This window comes from Mustelus asterias, chromosome 15 (genome assembly GCF_964213995.1).
Source record: "Mustelus asterias chromosome 15, sMusAst1.hap1.1, whole genome shotgun sequence".
NCBI lineage: Eukaryota > Metazoa > Chordata > Chondrichthyes > Carcharhiniformes > Triakidae > Mustelus > Mustelus asterias.
In genome coordinates, this window is record NC_135815.1 from 34,833,125 (window position 1) to 34,854,158 (window position 21,034).

The following is a 21,034-nucleotide window of genomic DNA, read 5'->3' on the forward strand; positions in this document are numbered from 1 at the left end:
GTAGCCCTATCCAAGATGCTTCAATTTTACATCACGGTGCTAACACTTTGGAGCTGATTGTGATCTATGACAATCCAAAACTTCTTTCTCTTCCTTGCCGTTTGCCCCAAATGGCCTGTGTGAGGAGTGGAAACCACCTAATGTGACGCAGACCACTTTGCTGCTTTATAGTGGAAGCGATACGTTTCCCGGCTTGGGTCAGTGTGTGTGTGTGGAGTCTGCACGTTCTCCATGGGTTTGCTCCAGGTGATCCAGTTTCCTCCCACAGCCCGAAAGGCATGTTGGTTAGGTGCATTGGCCAGGCTAAAATTCTCCCTCAGTGTACCCGAACAGGTGCCGGAGTGTGCCACCAGGGGATTTTTCACAGTAACTTCATTGTTATGTTAATGTAACTTGTGACACTAATAAACTTAAAACTTATTCTCGCAAACACATGGAACTATAAGACCACGGAGCTCATTTCCATGCCTGGACAAGTCTCCAAGTCATTAAGATGCAAACAACCCTTCCTCAAATAATGGCTGCATTTCTCCAACTAATTAAAAAGACAGGTTTCACAGTACGGTTGTAGCCTCTGTGACTCCAAATTTGAAATTCAGAAACAATGGGTGTTAAAAGTTTCAAGTTATCAAAGTGGTATGTGGAAGAGTGACATCTGAACTCCATTGTATGAATGACCTAACCATCTGAAATTCTTTATGAGGACAATAAAGTGTGAAGCTCTGGTCACATGACAAAGACAAGGGGGTGGGGTCATTCTCTGATCTCATCCGTGGCTAGCCCACTGCCAGCAAGAAGGAGAATTTGGCACTCAGCCATTCACTTCAGCAGCACTGGAGAATCTCAGCCACGGACAAGGTTGGCGGTTTTCTGCAAAGGTTTCTCGTGTGATTGGGCATATTCTGATCAGGCAGGTAAAAACATCTGCACCGACGAAAGAAAAAGACCAGGGGCTGGATTTTCACGCTCGCCCCAAAATCAGAAAATTCCACACACGGTCAACAGACCTTTGCATGGACCGCTCCCCGCCCGCAACGATTCCCATGGCGGCTGGAGGGGGAAAATTCCCCCTCACTGTTTGAGAACACCTGCTCTTAAGCCGGCGTTGGCCACATATTGACAGAGAACCAAGTTGGCCTTGAACTCTCTACCCGAGGAACTGCACCAAGGCTCTGCTAATGCGTCGTGACTGGAGTAGAGAAATCTGCTCCTGCAACATTTAACAGCAGCAAATCTGTCCTTTTAAACTACCAGAACTATTCATCAGTGGACAAAAAGGTCTCACCCCAGGGAAAAACAAGTGTAACAAAGTCTCAAAATCATAAAACAAACACTGCTACTTCTGTATCACATCTTTTCCTCAGTGTGTATGTATCTGTGCGAGTGTAGGTGTAGCTGCACATTCTCGGGTGTTGAACAATAAACGTTTATCTTTCCTTTAAAAACTTATCAACGCCTATCACTTGCCAGTTCCTGACAATGAATGCATTTGGGAGTTAAAACACTTTATTTTTGCAAAAAGCATGTTGCCTTCTGATGGTGGATAGTTGAAAAAAAAAACCAGGGGAGGCCTGCTTATCATCTACCCCGTCCTTAAGAGCCAACAAAATTAAAATAGCCAGGATGAGGTAGCAGTTACAGTGACACGTCCAGCCAGCTACATTTTCTAATCGGGCTTGACCTTTAGAATGAGGAAATGAAACCTGCTAGTGAAGTGGTTTTCTTGCCTCTGTAGAAATGGCGATAACTTATTTGTATTACTGGTCCGCTTCCGACAGTGGAAAATACCAGAAACTTACAGATTTTTAGTAGTAAACTTTAGTGCTATAACGCAAAAGTGGAAAATTACCCAAGTATGTCCGTTCAGGAAAAAAATAAATAAATCCAATCTAGCACCTTACATTCCCTCTCCCCCTCCCCACCCCACTGCATCAACCTACTCTCAATCACAGAAGCGCTGGAAGGTGTCGCCAGCAGTGCGATCAAGCAGCATTTACTCAGTAATAACCTGTTCACCGATGTTTAGTTTGGGTTCAGTGAGGAATGCTCGACTACCCACCTCACAAACATAAGAACACAAGAAATAGAAGCAGGAGTAGGCCACTAGGCCCTTCAACCTGCCCCGCCACTCAATATGATCATGGCTGATCTATGCCAGCTTCAATTCCTTTTCTGTGCCATTTCCACATTGCCCTCTATTCCTCAATCTATCAAATATTTATGCACCTCACTTTAAATGCTTCTAATGATCCAGCCTCCACCATCCTTTGGCGCCCAGAGAAGAAATTTCTACGCAACTCAGTTTTTAAATGACTGACCCTTTGCCTTGCAGCTATGTCCCCTTGTTCGAGACTCTCCCATCAATGAAAACATCTCACCATCTCATGTCACGCCCCTGCAGGATCTTATATATTTGAATAAGGCCACCCCTCACACTTCTAAATGCCAAGGAATACGGACCCAGACTATTGACAGGACAACCCTCTCATCCCAGGAAGTAGCCTGGTGAATCTCCTTTGGACAACCTCCAATGTTACTATATCCTTTTTTAGGTTAGGAGACCAAAACTGTGCGCAGTATTCCAGGTGAGGCCTCACCAACACCCTGCGCAATTGCAACAAAACCTCCCTATTTTTAAACTCCAACCTTCATTACAGCTTTGATCCAAACATGGGGAAAAATAAGCTAAATTCCAGAGGTGAGATGAATGTTACAATAATAAGATTTATTTGGAACTGTGTCTTTAACATGGGGGTAAGTGCAGTTTGCCTGATAGTAAGCCTGAGTGGTTGGATTGTTGGAGATCAAAGGAAGACTCAGATTATTTTACCGTACTAATGCTTAGTGGCAATAATCATAGTCTCTGAATATTCCATGAGTAGATCCCAAGGCTCCCAAAATCCCAGAAAGGTGCTATAGGTATCAATTTGCAAACAGTGGTGCTATAAATCATACATTTACTTTGAAGATAAAAAGGAGTTGGGATCAAAAGTAATTAATTTACATTTCTATTTAGATACAAAGCTAATGTGCTTCCTGTTGTAATGGAGAGTAGAGGGAGCTATTCTTGAGATTAGGTTACAGACTTCTCTATAAATCTCATAAATATATCAGACTGACATCAATTTGTAGTTGGCGCTTCTATCTTGTGTGATCTGCTGCCATTGAGAGGTAAAAAAGCAAGAGATAGAAGCAGCTAGGCCTGCACTTTAAGCAGAAAAAATGCTGACTCTTATCATTCATCACATGAAACATGGCTGGGAGCTTTTGTTCAGAACGAAGGCCGAGTTTGTGAGGAATCTTTGTGGAAGATTCACCTAGCTTGGAGTTAGAGGAAAGGGTCTGCAGCATAATCTTCAGAATGAAAGACAATTCCACGATTAGAAGTTACCCAGTTAGGGCAGTAAGAAGAAAGCAAGCCTCACAGGACTGGTTCCTGGATAATGGGATGTCCACTTAAGGGACAGTGCAACGTATAACGATAGTGGGAGATTTTCGATCATGCTAAATTTTCAATGGGGAATCTCTTTTCTGTATTTTAAAGTATAAGTGGCTTAATGAAGGGCAGGAATGACAGTTCAATATTCCTAATTAGATGTGATAAAGAAGCATGAATAAGGAGGGGAGATTGCAATGAGAATCAAGTGCAATAAAACTGTACGTGCAAGCAACAACATATCTGCAACAAAGTGAATAGCAATCAAGTTTAAGTTTATTTATTATTGTCACAAGTAGGCTTACATTAACACTGCAGTGAAGTTACTGTCAAAATCCCCTACTTGCCACACTCCGGCACCTGTTCAGGTACACTGAAGGAGAATTTAGCATAACCAATGCACCCAATATGTAGAATTTACAGTTAAATTATTCTCAAGATTTTAATATGTTAAAAGTGCTCTACCCTTTGAATAGAACCTCTCAAGTTTCAGTTGCACAGAACCACAATCATAAATATACTGAAAAAGATAGGAAAGCTGCACTCTCAAATAGTGAACAGTACTTATTTTGTGAATGGGCAACAAAACTGCAATCATCGCACAACAATCAGCTAACTCTGTCTACAATCTACGCTACTGGAAAGAGGGGCTGCTGAGCAGAGATAAATCAGAATAAGGCACAAGAGATTAATGAAGCACAACTGTCACGGAATACAATCACAGATACATTTTCTAACAGCCATCAGAGGTCTATTGTCACACTGTGCTTCAGATATCAAACCACACCTCTTTGGACCACTCCACTACCTATATGCTGCCACAGTTAGAACCATAGAACCATAGAAAATTACAGCTCAGAAACAGGCCTTTTGGCCCTTCTTGTCTGTGCCGAACCATTTTATGCCTAGTCCCACTGACCTGCACTTGGAGCATATCCCTCCACACCCCTCTCATCCATGAACCCGTCCAAGTTTTTCTTAAATGTTAAAAGTGACCCCGCATTTACCACTTTATCCAGCAGCTCATTCCACATTCCCACCACTCTCTGCGTGAAGAGCCCCCCCCTAATATTCCCTTTAAACTTTTCTCCTTTCACCCTTAACCCATGCCCTCTGGTTTTTTTCTCCCCTAGCCTCAGTGGAAAAAGCCTGCTTGCATTCACTCTATCTATACCCATCAAAATCTTATACACCTCTATCAAATCTCCCCTCAATTTTCTACGCTCCAGGGAATAAAGTCCCAACCTATTCAATCTCTCTCTGTAACTCAGCTTCTCAAGTCCCGGCAACATCCTTGTGAACCTTCTCTGCACTCTTTCAATCTTATTTACATCCTTCCTGTAACTAGGTGACCAAAACTGTACACAATACTCCAAATTCGGCCTCACCAATGCCTTATATAACCTTACCATAACACTCCAACTTTTATACTCGATACTCCGATTTATAAAGGCCAATGTACCAAAGGCACTCTTTACGACCCTATCCACCTGTGACGTCACTTTTAGGGAACTCTGAACCTGTATTCCCAGGTCCCTCTGTTCAACTGCACTCTTCAGAGTCCTACCATTTAGTTCTTGTATGACATTCAGTCTCGTATGAGCCGCAAAGCTAAACACTGGGAAAGCTCTTGCCTGTGATCCACACCATAGACTCACTAATTTCCATCTTGCGTCTGGATCATTTCCTCCGACTGATCCTGTACAACCTTCCACTGGCTTTCTGACCCCCAGTAAGAAGTTTAACAACACCAGGTTAAAGTCCAACAGGTTTATTTGGTAGCAAAAGCCACACAAGCTTTCTGAGCTCCAAGCCCCTTCTTCAGGTGAGTGGGAATTCTGTTCACAAACAGGGCATATAAAGACACAAACTCAATTTACATGAATAATGGTTGGAATGCAAATACTTACAGCTAATCAAGTCTTTAAGATATAAACAATGTGACCCCCATACATCTCTATCACAAAAACGACTTACTCTTCTGATTCCCCCATAGAGACCAATAACCTGAAAAGATAGAAATCCCCAAACAATCCCAATGAAAAGAACCACCAAATAAAATCTCACTTTTTAAAAAACATTTTATTGTATCAAACCAAAATCAAAAAATTATATATTAAGAGACAAACTTTAAACAAATGGTTCTACAATAGAAATGAAGAATTTCACTTTAAACAGTCAACATAATAGTTCTGTGACCATGTTCTGCTGCAACACAAGGTAAAGTTTGAGCCCTCCCCTTGCCTTTGCTGGTTACCACGCTCTCTCAACACCAGAAGACATAGGAGCAGAAGCAGGCCATTTGACCCATTAAGTCTGCTCCGCCATCCAATAAGATCATGGCTGATCTGATATGATAATCCAACGAGCTCCACTTTCCTGACATATCGCCATAACCCTTGATTCTCTTATTGATTAAAAATCTGTCCATCTCAGCCTTGAAGATACTTAATGACCCAGTCTCTATAGACCTCTCGGTTAAAGAATTCCACAGATTCACTAGCCTCAGAAGAAATTCTTCCTCATATCTGTCTTAAACAGGCAACCTCTTATTCTAATATCATGCCCTCTGGTCCCAGACTCTCCCAAAAGGGGAAATAACCTCTCAGTGTCTACCCTGTCAAGCCACCTGACAACCCGATATGTCTCAATAAGGTCGCCTCTCATTCTTCTAAACTCCAATGAGGACAGGTCCAACATAGTCAACTTCTCCAAGACAATACCTCCATACCGGGTATCAACCCAGTGAACCTATAACATATAACTCATCTCCATATCAATGTCAAGTAACAAGTTACTTCTCAGAAATGGCCTCACAGCTAGCAAATCCAATGACAGGTTCCTTTTCCAGAACTAGCTCCATTTCTTTTGGGATTAATAAAATATCTCACAAACACAAGCTTTTTGCAAAGTGCAGAGCTCATCACACGCCACAACATCACCTACTTCTGACCATACAACTAATTTCTTCCAAAAACCCACATTCATACCTTTTTTTCTAATTTTGGACTCAATTGCTCTGGTGCTGTCCTAGCTTGCTTTCCAACTGTCACCCACTGTAAAACGCAGCGCATGGTACACTGCCAACTATATTATATCCTGCTTCCAATGTGGTTTACCTGTCAACTATCCTCATAGTTCTGCATTTGTCTGCAAACACCTCAAATGTTCACCCTTATGTTTAAATCCCTCCAAGTAGTCCCTCCACCCCTTCTCTCTCATCAATTCTACAACCCTCTAGGACAACAAATATTCAATTTCTCTGAATCAGACATCTTTACTCTTTTGCTCCCCCACCGTAAATATGTTGCTTAACTTACGTGTGAAGATGTTCTAGTTATTTTGTTGGTATTATTTGTGAAAAGTTCTGAATTTTAATAGTATTTGATTATACCATTTGCAACTAGGAGGAATCTCAAGGGTGAATGAATAAAAGTATGCTTGACACAGAAAGTTGCTGTTGGCTGTTTTGGCACCAGACACAGACCCAGGCGGGAAATTTCCCAACTCCCACTACTCATCTCACGGATGAAAGACCAGGCCGTTAACTCAATTTCTTTCTCCACAGATATTGCCAGGCCTGCTGAGTATTTCCAGCATTTTCAGCCCATAGATAAATTATTTGTATGCACAAGAATAGGTTTATTAACTTCTTTGTTTAGTTTCATCAGTGCAACTGTTTAAATATATTTTAATCTCAACTACTTTGACTGTTGCATGCTTTTCTGAACAAAATTCTTTCAGATACATTAAAAAGAACACAAATTAAAGATCTCTTTACTGCTCAGCACCAAGGATGTCTGTCCAGGTTATGTCTTATTTGTACTGTTCTTGGAACTCACATTTACAACATTTCCCTAGGAGCGATCAAACGCTAAAATTCTCAATGAAAACATACAGACAGCATGACAGCATTGCAAAACACTTGGTTTAACCTTTAGAGAACCTTTATTTGTCATTAGGTATAATTAACATACCTTATGTTGTTAAAAGCATGAGTAACCACATACTGTGTCACGGAATTGCCAAGACTGACATTTTTATGACACACAAGCTAATAGTTTTAACAAACTCGTACACCACTGGCAGCACATCAGTCACAAAACACAAACTTCCCATTACAATGCACGTAGCATTAAATGTAATCGGTTATTTTGAAAACAGAGTACAAAGATTACATGCCAGTATTTCGTGTGCATTGAAAGTCATAAACCAGTTACATTTTTGCTTGATCACACAAGTGGTCGTATCTAACCACTTTGGTAATTTTCTCTTCCTCACTCTTGAAGCATCTGACAATGGCTGGCATATGGTTCCACAGGCCTAGTAGAGATGGCTGTTATACACATGCAAGGTCAGCTAGTGAGAGTGCTGGCACATCCAATGATTGAGATGGAATCAAAGTTAAGATCGATTTAGTTTTCAACTGACATTTGATCCGGGTCCTTAGTTGCTTTTTCCTCGTCCTTTGCAGAGATTCTGAGCCAAGCCAAGAGCACTTGAACTCACACCCTGGCCAAGATCAGCCAAAGCAGCAGTGACCTCAGCTCTAGTACTGAAACAGGTCATGCATTTACCCAGTAGGTCGTTGGAAATGCTTATGCTTCAAATTCAATGGACAACCTGGGTGTGATGGGATATGACAAAAGATTTGGTGTGATGCTGGGAAGCAGTATCCAACCGGTGTCAACACTTATTACATGTTTTTAGGTTTCTGTGACACCCACTTCCCCTTATTTGCCTCTATCAAACTAGTTACTGTTTGAAGATGAAACGGAATATGCCAAAGACACTTTGCAGACGAGTGAAGATTTCAGCTGTAATCACCGTCAGAATTGTTCCCTCCTTCTGAAATATTAATTTGCTCTCACACCAGATGCCAACTGACTGACCTACAAAAAGTTCTCCAGCATTTTCTGTCTTTGATTTGCATTTCCTGCATCTGCATTTCTCTTTTTGATTGTTATTTGTGTTTAGTGCTTTGATTACTATGGTGACATTTACTCAATAAAACAAGATGTTGCATTGTTTAATGATCACACACGTATCTAAGAATGCCATTTGGATCCCAAACATCCCAAAGTAATTGTGCCTTATGAAGCTGATAATTTTGCAAAGTAATTTTTGCAAGCAGTTATGTTAATTGACTCCCTTTCCTCTCCAACATTCCCGAGTGAGTCTGCTGTCAATTCCACACCAATTGCTCTCCTAATCTTTAACTATGTCTTCCTCTCCACTCCTACATGCATGAATGAAGTCAGTTAACCTCCAGCTACAGCTTGTCCAACCTGCTTGGCAATGTTATCAAGGTCCACCCACCCACCCACCCCACAAAGATACATCCTTAACCCTCTCTGCTGCTTTACCAATGTATTGTCATCTGGCAACATAATCCACTGGAACATGGCAGCTTCCATATGTATGTTAATGAAAATCAGCCATCTCTCTTTCAACTACATCTGTACTCTCTGTCTCCCCAAGTGAAATACAATTCCTTCATAGAATCCCTACAGTGCCGAAGGAGGCCATTCGGCCCATCGAGCCTGCACCAACAACAATCCCACCCAAGCACTATCTCCTAGCCTCAAGTCTTTACCCAAGTCCCCCTGACACTAAGGGGCAATTTAGCATGACCAATCAACCTAACCTGCGCATCTTTGGACTGTGGGAGGAAACTGGAGCACCTGGAGGAAACCCACACAGACACACGGAGAATATGCAAACTCCACACGGTCAGTCACCGGAGGCCGGAATTGAACCATGATCCCTGGTGCTGAGGCAGCAATGCTAACCACTATGCCATCCTGTTCAACTAAACTTTGGGAAGACTAAAAACTATTGTTTTTGTCCCCCATTATAAACTCTGTCCCCTTCTCACTGATGCTATCCTTCTCCCTGAGCAGTACTTTAAACTTCAATCTATGAAGAAATTCAGTGTCATGTTCAACCTTGAAATGCATTTTCAAACCCAAGATCCTTTCCCATCACCAATGGTTGATTTCTACATATGAAACACTGCTTTATCTCTGGCCCACCTTAGCCATGGACACTCGCACCCACCCAACCCCTGCTCCCCCACCTGTTCGGCCCCCACTCCATATTTTATTGCATTCTCGGAATCAAAAATGGTACAGGTTGAGCAGGAGAGTGGAATATGAAAAAAAAACAAATAAAATTTGCTGGATAAACAGAATCCAATTTCTAAACTGCGACAGAGCTGCACAAAAAATTTGAATCTGCAGATAATTTGAACATTACATAAGATCAGTGTAATAATTACGTGTAGTCATGTTTAAGAGCAAAGTGATTTTTGAAAACCATCGCACCTGACAAGGTTCACACCCTGAAATTACTCATGTAATCCAACGCTCTCACCCTTATCAGTTAGGCACTGCCAACAGAAAATTGGCCAGAGTTGGTGAAATGTTAAGAGTGACATCTATGACTAAGAAGTTTTAAACATTTGGGCTGTTTATAAGAGTGACATGTGACAACACAACTTTTTAAAAAATAAACTGAGCGATCGTCTCTCTCAACAACTGAGACTTGGCAGATCTGCGCTCACTACTTTCCAAGCTCCATGAACGGTGGAAATCTACCCATGTTATTTATTCTGAGAGCGCTGTGGACACAGTTAGCCTATGCTTTACTAGGAAAGTGCCCAAGTATCATCAATTTCCCCATCCTGATGCAACCTGACCAGGCCTAACTTGAATACTGTGGCCTTGGCATCCCAATACCTACAGTTGATTCTTCTCTCACAACCTAACTTGGACCTCAACTCATCAACCGGTTAAAGTTGTGTTGGTACTCTCCTTGTAACACACTCACACAGTCTCTCCCATCAAATAATGCACAGCTGCACCAATAAAAGCACACACTCAGACTATCAGAATGATGCACGGAGAAAGAAATGTCTCGATAATGCATGATAATAAAGCAGACTGATCTTCCTCTCCATTACTGGTTTTACATTATTAAATATATGCACTCAAAATTCTCTTGACAGCATTTCACTTTTGTGTTTTATGCAGGACAGTATGGAATATCTACTCTTATGTTCAAAATCCTGAGACAGAAATCTGCAGCCAGAACAATTACAAATCCAACAATTACATTGCAATTCTTATGCAGGTTCAAAATCTCATATATACACACACAAGTTGTCATGAAAGGAGGCTTCTGAATAGTAGATATTTCTACTATTTATTGCCTTGAAAAAAAATTAAAAGCAAATTTTCCTGTTAAAAATACCACCCACTGTATTGTCAGCTAAAAGGTTTTCTCTGCCAGCTAGCTTCTATTTAAAAATCCCAGTTATACGATTAAAGAGCTACCAGGGCGCTATTCTGTCTTGGCACAACAGCTCCTAAAGTGTACCACTTACCCTAACTGATTTGATTAATATTGTTGTCGGTCTTTTTATAAAAGAACAGAGAGGCATGCAGGTACCAGCTCTATTGAACCAAGCATTATTATACCCAGTGTTTCTGGAATTCATTCCCCATTGCATTTCCTCGGTTCTGTGTAGTTAGAATGCTAGGAAGTTCCTTGCCTGACCAGTGTGAGCAAGAATTGTACATCTCATTTTCTGTCCTGGGAAATGGGACAGATTCTTTCAGACAAAAGGCATCAAGTTTTCTTGGATAACCTAGGATAGTATTATTGCCATCTCTCAGGCAACAAGTCTACAATGACTTCCTAGTGTCCTGGGTCAGTTGCCAGATTCTCAGTTAAATTCTCTTTCTGTTTCACCCTGTCTTCACCTCAGTTTCACCCTTACAATCACACACAATCACACTCTTGTTTCAAGACTTTCAAAAATCCAAGCTGGCTGTCACCAAATCAATTATGTTTTTATTTACTTCTCTGTTACTGTTTCCAAGTTTGGAGAGCGCTGCACTATGGGACCTTGGCCTTTTGCCTCCCTTCCTCAATAGAAGAGGTTAAAGCCAGGTTTAAGTTGTCTGACAATTCAACAAAGGACCAAAAGTGAACAGTGTCTGCCCATTGCCAAGACAGGAACACAATTCATTATAACCAAAAGAAAAATGAAAAGCAATGAAAAAATGTGCTCAGTCAGCAGAAACAGGAACACAACAAACGACAATTAGATAAGCTATGTTTGAATTTATCAAATCAAATGTAACTTAGCTTCAATATATGATGCTTTCATCTACTTGCATGCAGAAGTGCGCTCACATCTGACAGTAATTACCCCGGTAAAAAACAGAGGAAGGACTGAAATGACAACATTAATTAAATGTCCAAACATTAACACTGAAAGACAAAAGCTCCTTATTTTTGGAATGATTTTTCCCAGAAGGACTGAGTCGACAATGGAAGCCCCTCTCTATTAAACATCTCCTGCCATTGTGGTGCCGTCTCAGTTAGGAATGGAAAACATCCCTACGAGAAGAGATCGGAATCCTTCACTGCACACCCATGTTGCACAACAACATGAACAACCTGTGACTCCGAAAGCCAGAGCAAATCAAACATCAGCAAAACAGCATCCACTGGGGCAGGAGGGGATCATTATGACTGTAATCACTTCCTAGATTTCACTGCATAGTTAGTGATTGCTGACAAACATATCAATGCAGACTGTTGTAAACAGCCAATGCCATTCCAAACAGAAAAAAATTGCATGCTTTTTGTAAATCAAATTTCATTCAAAAGTTGATCATTTTACATTCTACATAACTCACAATAGTAAAAGTGATCCATCACAGGATTTTTTTATTAAAAAAAGAGAAACTAACTACGATGAGAATGGTCTTTCCTTTCCTCCTCAATCTCCTCATACATTGTTCTTGATTGATGAGGTATTCCTGACCCATGCCATTGCATTCCAAAATTCACTTCTCATCTACCAATAGTAAGCACAGCTAAGAAATTTGCATGAAGGGGTTTTACAGCAATGCTGTTGCTAACATTCTGGTGCTTTGCGTTATAAATGTTTGGACTTCCAGCAGCATATTCTCCCCATGTCTACGCAGTTTTCCTCCGGGTGCTCTGGTTTCCTCCCACACTCCAAAAATGTGCAGGTTAGGTAGACTGGCCATGCTAAATTGACCCTTAGTGTCAGGGGGGTTTGCAGGGTAAATACATGGGGTTACAGGGATAGGGCCCGGGTGAGACTGTTGTCAATGCAGGCTTGATGGGCCAAATGGCCCCCTTCTGTATCGTAGGGATTCTATGTCTAGTATGACAACAAATTTAGATGCTGGCCATTCTCGTGCAGATAACAGCAGCATCAGGATAAACACACCTGACTAATTACATAATCAACCAAAAATGGAAAATATTAAACAAGCACTGTAAACAGACATTTTTTTGTTCTGAAATATCCCAAATGATGTAAGATTTTATATCATTTTATTTGAAACAACACTAAACACAAGTGAAGAAAACTTCCAATGGCTCAGTGGTTAATTTAAATCAGGAAATGGCAGAAAACAATAAAAGAACTTAAAGGAGCACCAGCGAAAATGTTAGTAGAATCTGTTCCATGCATCATGGTAAGCAAATTATATCAGCATGACCAAAATGATTCATATTTCATAGAGAGCAAATATCAACTATGTTTGTGCTTCATCATATCCAAACTCTCCAAGAATGCAGTGACTTTTTTATGCCATTCTCCAGTAGCAATGTAGCAGAAAAAGATGAGTAATTAGCTCATCTTCTTAAAAAAAAGACTTGCATTAATATAACACTTTTCAAAGCACTTTACAGCCAATGAAGTAACTGTGCAGTCATTGTTATAATGTCGGAAACGGAGCAGGCATTATGCACACAACTCCCACAAACAGCAATGCAATAATCACCAAATGATCGGTTTTTCATGCTGTTAATTGAGGGATAAATATTGGCCAAGACAGCAGGGGTAATCCCCTGCTCTTCTTCAAAGTAGTGCATGGGATCTTTGACATCCACTCGAGCATGCAGATAGAGCCTTGGTTTAACACATCATCCGAAAGACAGCACCCCCAACCACGCAGCACTCCTCAGGACTGCACTAATCCAGGCTAGTACAGTACTGGTACAGTACAAAAAGGAATAGAAACATAGAAAATAGGAGCAGGGAGGCGGCCATTTGGCCGCCTTTTGAGCTTGCTCTGCCATTCATTATGAATGCTGCATCGTCTGAGATTTACTTTTGGACACTAAGGGGATGAAGAGATTTTGGGAGTGTCAGCCTTGATTTTTGTGCTCAGGTCCTGCATTGAGACTTGAACCTGGAACCTTGTTAATCAAAGGAAAGAATGCATTCCAACTGAGCCATGGAAGACACTTCGGTATTCTACTTCTGTACCATTTTGTATTATTCCATCATTTCAACAAATAATGTTTGTCAAAGGAATTCCTAAAGGAATTCTCTCTTTCAATTGCTTAGTTCAAATATTTAACATTATTGGATTGTAACGAAAAAGTAAACAAGATATGGGTCACCCAAATTTAAGGTTAAAACAGAGTTCACATTCCAATATCACAATCATAGAATCCCCACAATGCAGAAGGTGGTCATTTTACCAATCGAATCTACACCACCTCGGACAGAGAATCTTACCCAGGCCCTATCCTCGTAACCCCATGTATTTATCATGCCTAATCCCCCTAACCTACTCATCTTGGGATACAAAGAGGCAACTTAACATGGCCAATCCACCTAACCTGCACATCTTTAGACTGTAGGAAGGAAACCGGAGCACCTGGAGGAAACCCATGCTGACGTGGGGAGACCTTGCAAACTCCACACAGTCACCCAAGGCTGGAATTGAACCTGGGTCCCTGGCACAGTGAGGCAGCGGTGCTAATCACTGTGCCGCTCTACAATAATTCAAGAGAAAATGAAATCCACGTGCGTATTATATGTAATTCTTGTAAATGAATAAACCAAGACAAAGTTTACAATTGAAACCAATATTTAACTTCTTTTACGAAACGGAATCCAAACTAAGCATTGCTTTGTAGTTATTTTTAAACCTGCTGGTTGCAGAGTTATCCAGCTCTTCAATCTCTCCCAACACCAAGTTTTGAAGTGACAGGATCCCCGTAACTTAATAGTAGACCAAATCCATGTACTACTTCAGACAAGTCCTTCACTACTTTCTCTTATGACCTTAATTGAGAGCTTCCTCAAGGCGCAGCTTCCAGCAGGTAACAAAACATCCAAAAAACTTCATACTTCATACACTTGGGTTGGAAGCCCTGGCTGTGCCATTCAATACATCACAAAGCTTGTTTATAAACAGATCCATTTATTCAACAAAAGGAAATGAACACGCATGGTATTTCCGCAGTTTGAACAAACCACCAAATTTGAAATAAAGCATCAAGGTTGGGGTTGCTAACTCTATTTCGAATAACTAACACTAAATGCTGTCAGCGGGAATTGCTAGACAGTATGTTTCGTTCCTATCAGAGACCTTTAACATGTAAAGAGAAATTCAAACACCCAATGATTAACCAAACAAATGACAGCACAAGATTTCACGTTTTAAACAAAAAAAAAGTTTTAGTGTCTATAGAGGAATTAAACAAATAAATCACTATTAACTCGCATGTCGGTGCAGACTTGATGGGCCAAAGGGCCTCTTCAGCACTGTGTAATTCTATAATTCCAACTTAACGCTACTGTTTATAACAACTTATGCAATGAACCCAGCTCTACCTTTCACTCTCTCCCCCCCCCCCCCCACCCCCCCAAAGAATTCCCTCATACAGTACAAGAAACCTGAAGTTTCATTCATTTTTCCTGGGATCAATCCAAAAGTATGCCACAGCTTTCTGCATTTCACTTACTTCTGTGAGTAACCACACACATAGCTACATTAAGAAACGGAACATTCTAACCCACATAGCCCATTTCCATGACAACGTGGCATACCTGGGATGCTCCAAATAGAAATGTAAACTAATTATCTTTTTACTTCAACACAACTCGTTGATTCTGTAACCCATATGAATAATTTATATTTCTAAATGGATATAATTTCCTTCTCTCCAGCTTTGTTGCTTCTTAAGGTACATATACATGATATTATACATGTGCAATAAAGGACAACATATATGTTCATGTGTGATCATACAAAGGCAATCAGTGAAAATGAAAACTTAAAAAACTGAAGTGGTAAAATATCACAAAATAGCAGCACAAATTACAGGAAAATAACTTTACGCATGTACTAGAACATAGAACAGTACAGCACTGGCCCTTGTTGCGCCAAACATGCCACCAAATTAAATTAATCCCTTCTGCCTGCCCTTGGTCCATATTCTTCTACACCATGCATACTCATGTACTTGTCCAAAAGCCCCTTAAACACCCCTATCGTATCTGCTTGCATCACCACACCTGGCAGCATGTTCCAGACACTTATCACTCTCTCTAAATACCTGCCCCTCACATCACCTTTGAACTTTCCCCATCTCACCTTAAGTAGATGTCCCCTTGTATTAGACATTTCAACTCTGAGAAAAAGATTCTGACTGTCAACCCTATCAATGCCTCTCATAATTTTATAAACTTCTATTAGGGCTCCCCTCAGCCTCCGCCGCTCCAGAGAAAACAATCCTAGTTTGTCCAGTCTCTCCTTATAGCTCATACACTTTAATCCAGGCAGCATCCTGGTAAACCTCTTCTGCACCCTCTCCAAAGCCTCCATATCCTTCCTGTAATGTGGCAACCAGAATTGAATGCAATGCTCTAAGTGCGGCCTAACCAAAGTTTTATAAAGCTGCAACATGACATCCTGACTTTTGTACTCAATGCCCCAACCAATAAAGACAAGCATGCCTTATGCTTTCTGTATCACCGTATCTACTTGTGTGACCACTTGCAGGGAGCTATGGACTTGAACCCCAAGGTCCCTCTGTATTCTTCTAAAGCACTCGGGCCCAATTTCAGCTCTTTATTCATTAAATTTGTAACAGCCAAAAGGACTCAAAAACTAACATTTCTGGGGGAAAAATGCTCAACAGTTGAGCTTCCTATTTAAAACCTGGTGAAACCTATTTCACCTAGTTGTGAGACTTCTTACTGTATTTAAAAATAAACAGAAGGTATCAAATATTCCATTTAAAGTTCATGCACTTTTGTTGAATCAAGCCAGTGTCTATAAAGAACAGAACTAAGGTTCTCATTTGTTTGGCTAGCTTTACTTTTGATGAAAACTGTCTTACAAGCATTTTTATACAATCAGAGAATGGTTACTGCACAAACAGGAGGCTATTTGAACTGTTGCAGTCATGCCAGCTTTCTGCAAGAGCAACTGCGTTACAGTCCCAATCACTACCCACCCTTTCCCCGCAGCACTGCAAATCATTGCTCTTCAAATAATTGTCCAATTCGCTTTTGAAAGCCACAATTGGATCTGCCTCCAGCGCGCGCCGCACGCACGCACGCACACACACGTCAGTGCATCCCAATGTTAAAAACTCGCTGTGTTAGGAGATCTTGCACATCTTGCCTTGTTTCTATTGCCAATGCTGTCCTCTGGTTTTTGACCATTCTGCCAACAGGAACAGTTTCTCTCTACTTACTCTGTCACGATGTCAAGTACCTCTATCAAATCGTTTCTCACAATTTTCTTTTGTAAGGAATACCTCAGCTTCTCCAATCTATCCACTTAACTGCAGTCTATCATCCCTAGAATTTATTTTGCACCATTTCTAAATTCTTCACATCCACCCTAAAGCATGCCCAATGTTTCAATTTGGGCTGAACTAGTGTTTTATAAAAGGTTCATCATAATTTTGTTGCTTTTGTACTCTCTGCATTGGATTTAACAAGCCCAGGGCGCTACTTGTTTTTTAAAAACACTTTCTCAACCTATATGTTTGTACATATACCCCGGGTCTCTCTGTTGGTGGATTGGCCATGCTAAATTGTCCCTTTGTGTCCAAAGATGTGTCGTTTAGGTGGATTAGCCATGGTAAGTGCACGGAGTTATGGGGATACGTCGGAGGGGACGGCTTGGGTGGGATGTTCTTTCGAAGAGTCAGTGCAGACTCAATGGGCCGAAGGGCCTCTTTTTGCATTGTAGGGATTCTATGGTTCTTGCATCCTCTTTATTTTACATTGCCCCTCCTCATCTTTCCATCCAAAATGCAGAGCTTCACACTTCTCAGCATTAAATTTAATCTGCCACATGTCTGCCCAATCCATCATTCTATGACCTCTTGAATTCCCCCACAGCTCACAATACTTTCAATTTTTTTGCCATCTGCAAAATTTTGTGCCTCACACATTTAAGTCTAGATCATTAAGTGTAGATCAAGAAAAGCAGCATTCCTAGCGCCAAACATAAGGAACCCCACTCCATATCTTCTTCCAGCCCAAAGAAACAACTGTTCACCACTATTCTCTTCTTTCAGTCAATGCCCTGTCCATGCTGCTCCATATCTTCTTCCAGCCCAAAGAAACAACCGTTCACCACTACTCTCTTCTTTCAGTCAATGCCTTTCAGTCAATGCCCTTTTATTATTCTATGGTCTTCAGCATTACTGGCAAGTCTCGATGTAGCACTTAATCAAATGCCTTTTGGAAGTTCATGTCTGCTATACTAACTGTATTACGCTCATCAACCCTCTGTTACCTCATCAAAAAAATCAAATCAATTAAGCAACTTTGTTTTAACAAATCTGAGCTGACTTTCCTTCATTAATACACAGCTATCAAAAATGGTGAAATAGTTATTTACTTTTTGGTTAAGTGCAATATAAGAAGAGTTTTAAGAAAACGAAAACTTAAAAAAAACATCAGGAATAAAACTAAAAATTAGGATATTGATGAGTGGCAGTCACAGCAAAACCTTTAGAACTTAAAAAATACGCAACAGTATGAAACCTCAACTACACATTCTCTTTTCAGAATAGCGTGAGTAATCTCAACCATTGCAAGATTTTTAAAAAGCAGTCTGCTCATAACTCCTGTCCTACAACCATTAATAATTTTACATTGAAAGATTTAAGTATAACTAATTCAGCTAGTTCACGCTTTATACACAAGTATCCTATTATCTTAAATCACCATTGTTTTATTGCATGCTCATCAAATAATGTGTATTACAATAACTAACCCATTATTACAGGCATGTTTAACAACTAGTATTTAGGAGCAGAGTCTTTGCTGTGAATGTGCACTGCCAAATAAAAAGGAATTCAGCTTGGCTCCACTGGTAAATTTAGAGATCTCTTCTATAACTAACAGCATAGTGCATTTAAGAAGCTGGTATATTTAAATCCTACACAGAGCTTCTTTAAGGAACTGACATATTCAAGTTCTTCAAGGTGAGGTTTTATAAAATATTGGGGAATGTAAGGCAATTTATTTGAGGCTCTTGTTGGTAAGCAATCTTTCCTTAGCTAGGTGTACCCACAGTTAGACATAGAACAAAGCTTCTACGCAGCACAAAAAAACATCCCTCAGTCAACCCCACGGTACAGGAGTAGGACATTTTCCAATTTCCCCAATCAGCTGCCTCAGAGTGAGACCAGCAACCAGCTAAAGGAGGTTGTTTATGTGGCATGAGCCTATGTCCACCTTGTTGGAACTGCCCAAAATCAACCATTCATTACAATCACTCTCAGAGTTGGGTTTGAACTTGACCCCAGTAATAGAGAAAAAAAGATTGTCGAACTCATTGGGACATCCTCTTCCTGTACCAGTGTGCTGGTACAGAGGTGATGTTGAGCAAGGCGCAAACAGCCTGAAAGAAAACATCTCCATATGCATCTACCAGCTATCTAAAACTGGCATTGACAGTAACTTACTAGCATGATGCTGGCTAAGTGGTTTAGGAACAATTATAATCCAGAGAGGTACAGAGAAAGGAGAATCAGAGCAGGAAAACAATAAAAAATTACTTCACCGTTATTTCCAAAATGGCAACACATAAGAATGCTGCAACCATTCAGAATCAGAAGGAAGAGAATTGCTCTTCTTCCCTTCGCTGCATATGTAACATACTGAAGTAGCATATTTTTCCCAAGGTCATATAGCTTTGCAGCAGTTGCCTGCCCAGTCTGAGTCACTGCTCTCACTGCAACGAACGAAGCTGTTTTGGGTGCAGAGGGCTCCTCCCCATCAAGGCCACTGGAGCAGCCGTGAGACAAAAAACATAGCTCGCTTTTGAACTGTTAAAAGGTCATTTTAAGTGAATCTTTTTAAAACTGGATAATGGGACATACTTTGTTCATAAACTCCCTGTTGATTTGGTTTTGTCTTAAAATTATCGTGGAATCTGCTTGATCTTCAAGAATTCTTTAATCATCTAAAAAAGCACCCAGAAAGCAAAGTGTTGCATTTTGCCTGATGACATTGGAAATGCTGAAACATAATGCAAAACAAGTCTGCTTCATCACTGCCCTTCTCGTTGTGTGCTGAGCCCAGCTCCAAACGTCTGGCTGTGTGGAGTTTGCACATTCTCCTCGCGTCTGCATGGGTTTCCTCTGGGTGCTCCGGTTTCCTCCCACAGTCCAAAGATGTGCGGGTTAGGTTGATTGGCCATGCTAAAATTGCCCCTTAGTGTCCTGTGATGTGTAGGTTAGAGGGATTAGCGGGTAAATATGTAGGGATAAGGGGGTAGGGCCTGGGTTGGATTGTGGTCGGTGCAGACTCGATGGGCCAAAATGGCCTCTTTCTGCACTGTAGGGATTCTATGAAATCTCAGCCAGGGAGTCTGAGTGGATTGCATCAAATCGGGTTAAGTGAAGAAATGCAAATAAGAGGAGGAAAGCTGACAGCAGTCACCACCTGGTCCTCAGACAAAACCTCCTTTAAAAAAAAGTAGCAATGCCAGAGGCTAGCAGAAAGCCCACTGGGCCGGCGAGGCTATGCTTCAACAGAAAGCGCATAATTGTTTCAATGAAATCATGAACATAATTAAAAATAAAATTTGAACTAAAAATTCCACTTAAACTTGATAACTTGTTAACTCATTGAAAAATTTAAAATGAAATACAAAAGACAATACAGAGCTCGCGAAAACAAAACCACAATTGTTTTCATGAAACTCGTGCAATATTTTGGATGCAGAACTTAACATGATTGTCTTCAGCCAGTCTACAATGAGGCCTGTCTTGAAGTTGGCATCTAATAACAGATCTTCCCTGATTGCCAACCCTCACCGAGCGGCTGTCTTCTGTAATTGGTATCAATTGCCTAGTGGCTATTGAAGGTAATCCAGGAGATTCTAAAATGCTATTTTAAGCAATTACATTAATGTGTACAATAATTCGCTCACAGAAACTCATGGTTCTATTGTGGATTGCCCAATGTGATGACATAAGATGCAAACCAGTGTATCGTGGTCAAAGTTCATAACCATTTCTTCCTCCCATCCAATTTGCCCTTCAGTCAGATGGAGTTCCTCTTCACTGCCCGACTACACCCAGTAAATGTTTTAGTGCAGACAAAACAGCCCTCTGCCCCACTATCAAATCCCCAAATCTCTCAGCAGGCACGGTGAACCAGCTGCAGCGGGAGTAGTTGCAGAAGTGACTCCGAATAATGGAATGGTGACTGCGGTATCTTTGGCTGTTGATTTGCTCGGTAGGAGGTTCAGAGGGCTGATCAACAGCTGATCC

General features: G+C 40.8%; 1 protein-coding gene across 8 annotated transcripts in view; it reads right to left on the minus strand.

Annotated features, from left to right (window-relative positions):
- mark1 (MAP/microtubule affinity-regulating kinase 1) overlaps window positions 1–21,034 on the minus strand; it is a 179,278-nt gene that overhangs the window by 141,306 nt on the left and 16,938 nt on the right. The window contains exon 4 of one of the 8 annotated variants that reach the window (XM_078229759.1): window positions 8,000–8,059. The exons of the other annotated variants lie outside the window; for them this stretch is intronic. Coding sequence (XP_078085885.1) covers window positions 8,048–8,059 — 12 coding nt within the window. The 3' untranslated portion in view covers window positions 8,000–8,047. Of the gene's footprint in view, window positions 1–7,999; window positions 8,060–21,034 lie in introns of those variants that run through there. 8 annotated transcript variants of the gene reach the window in all.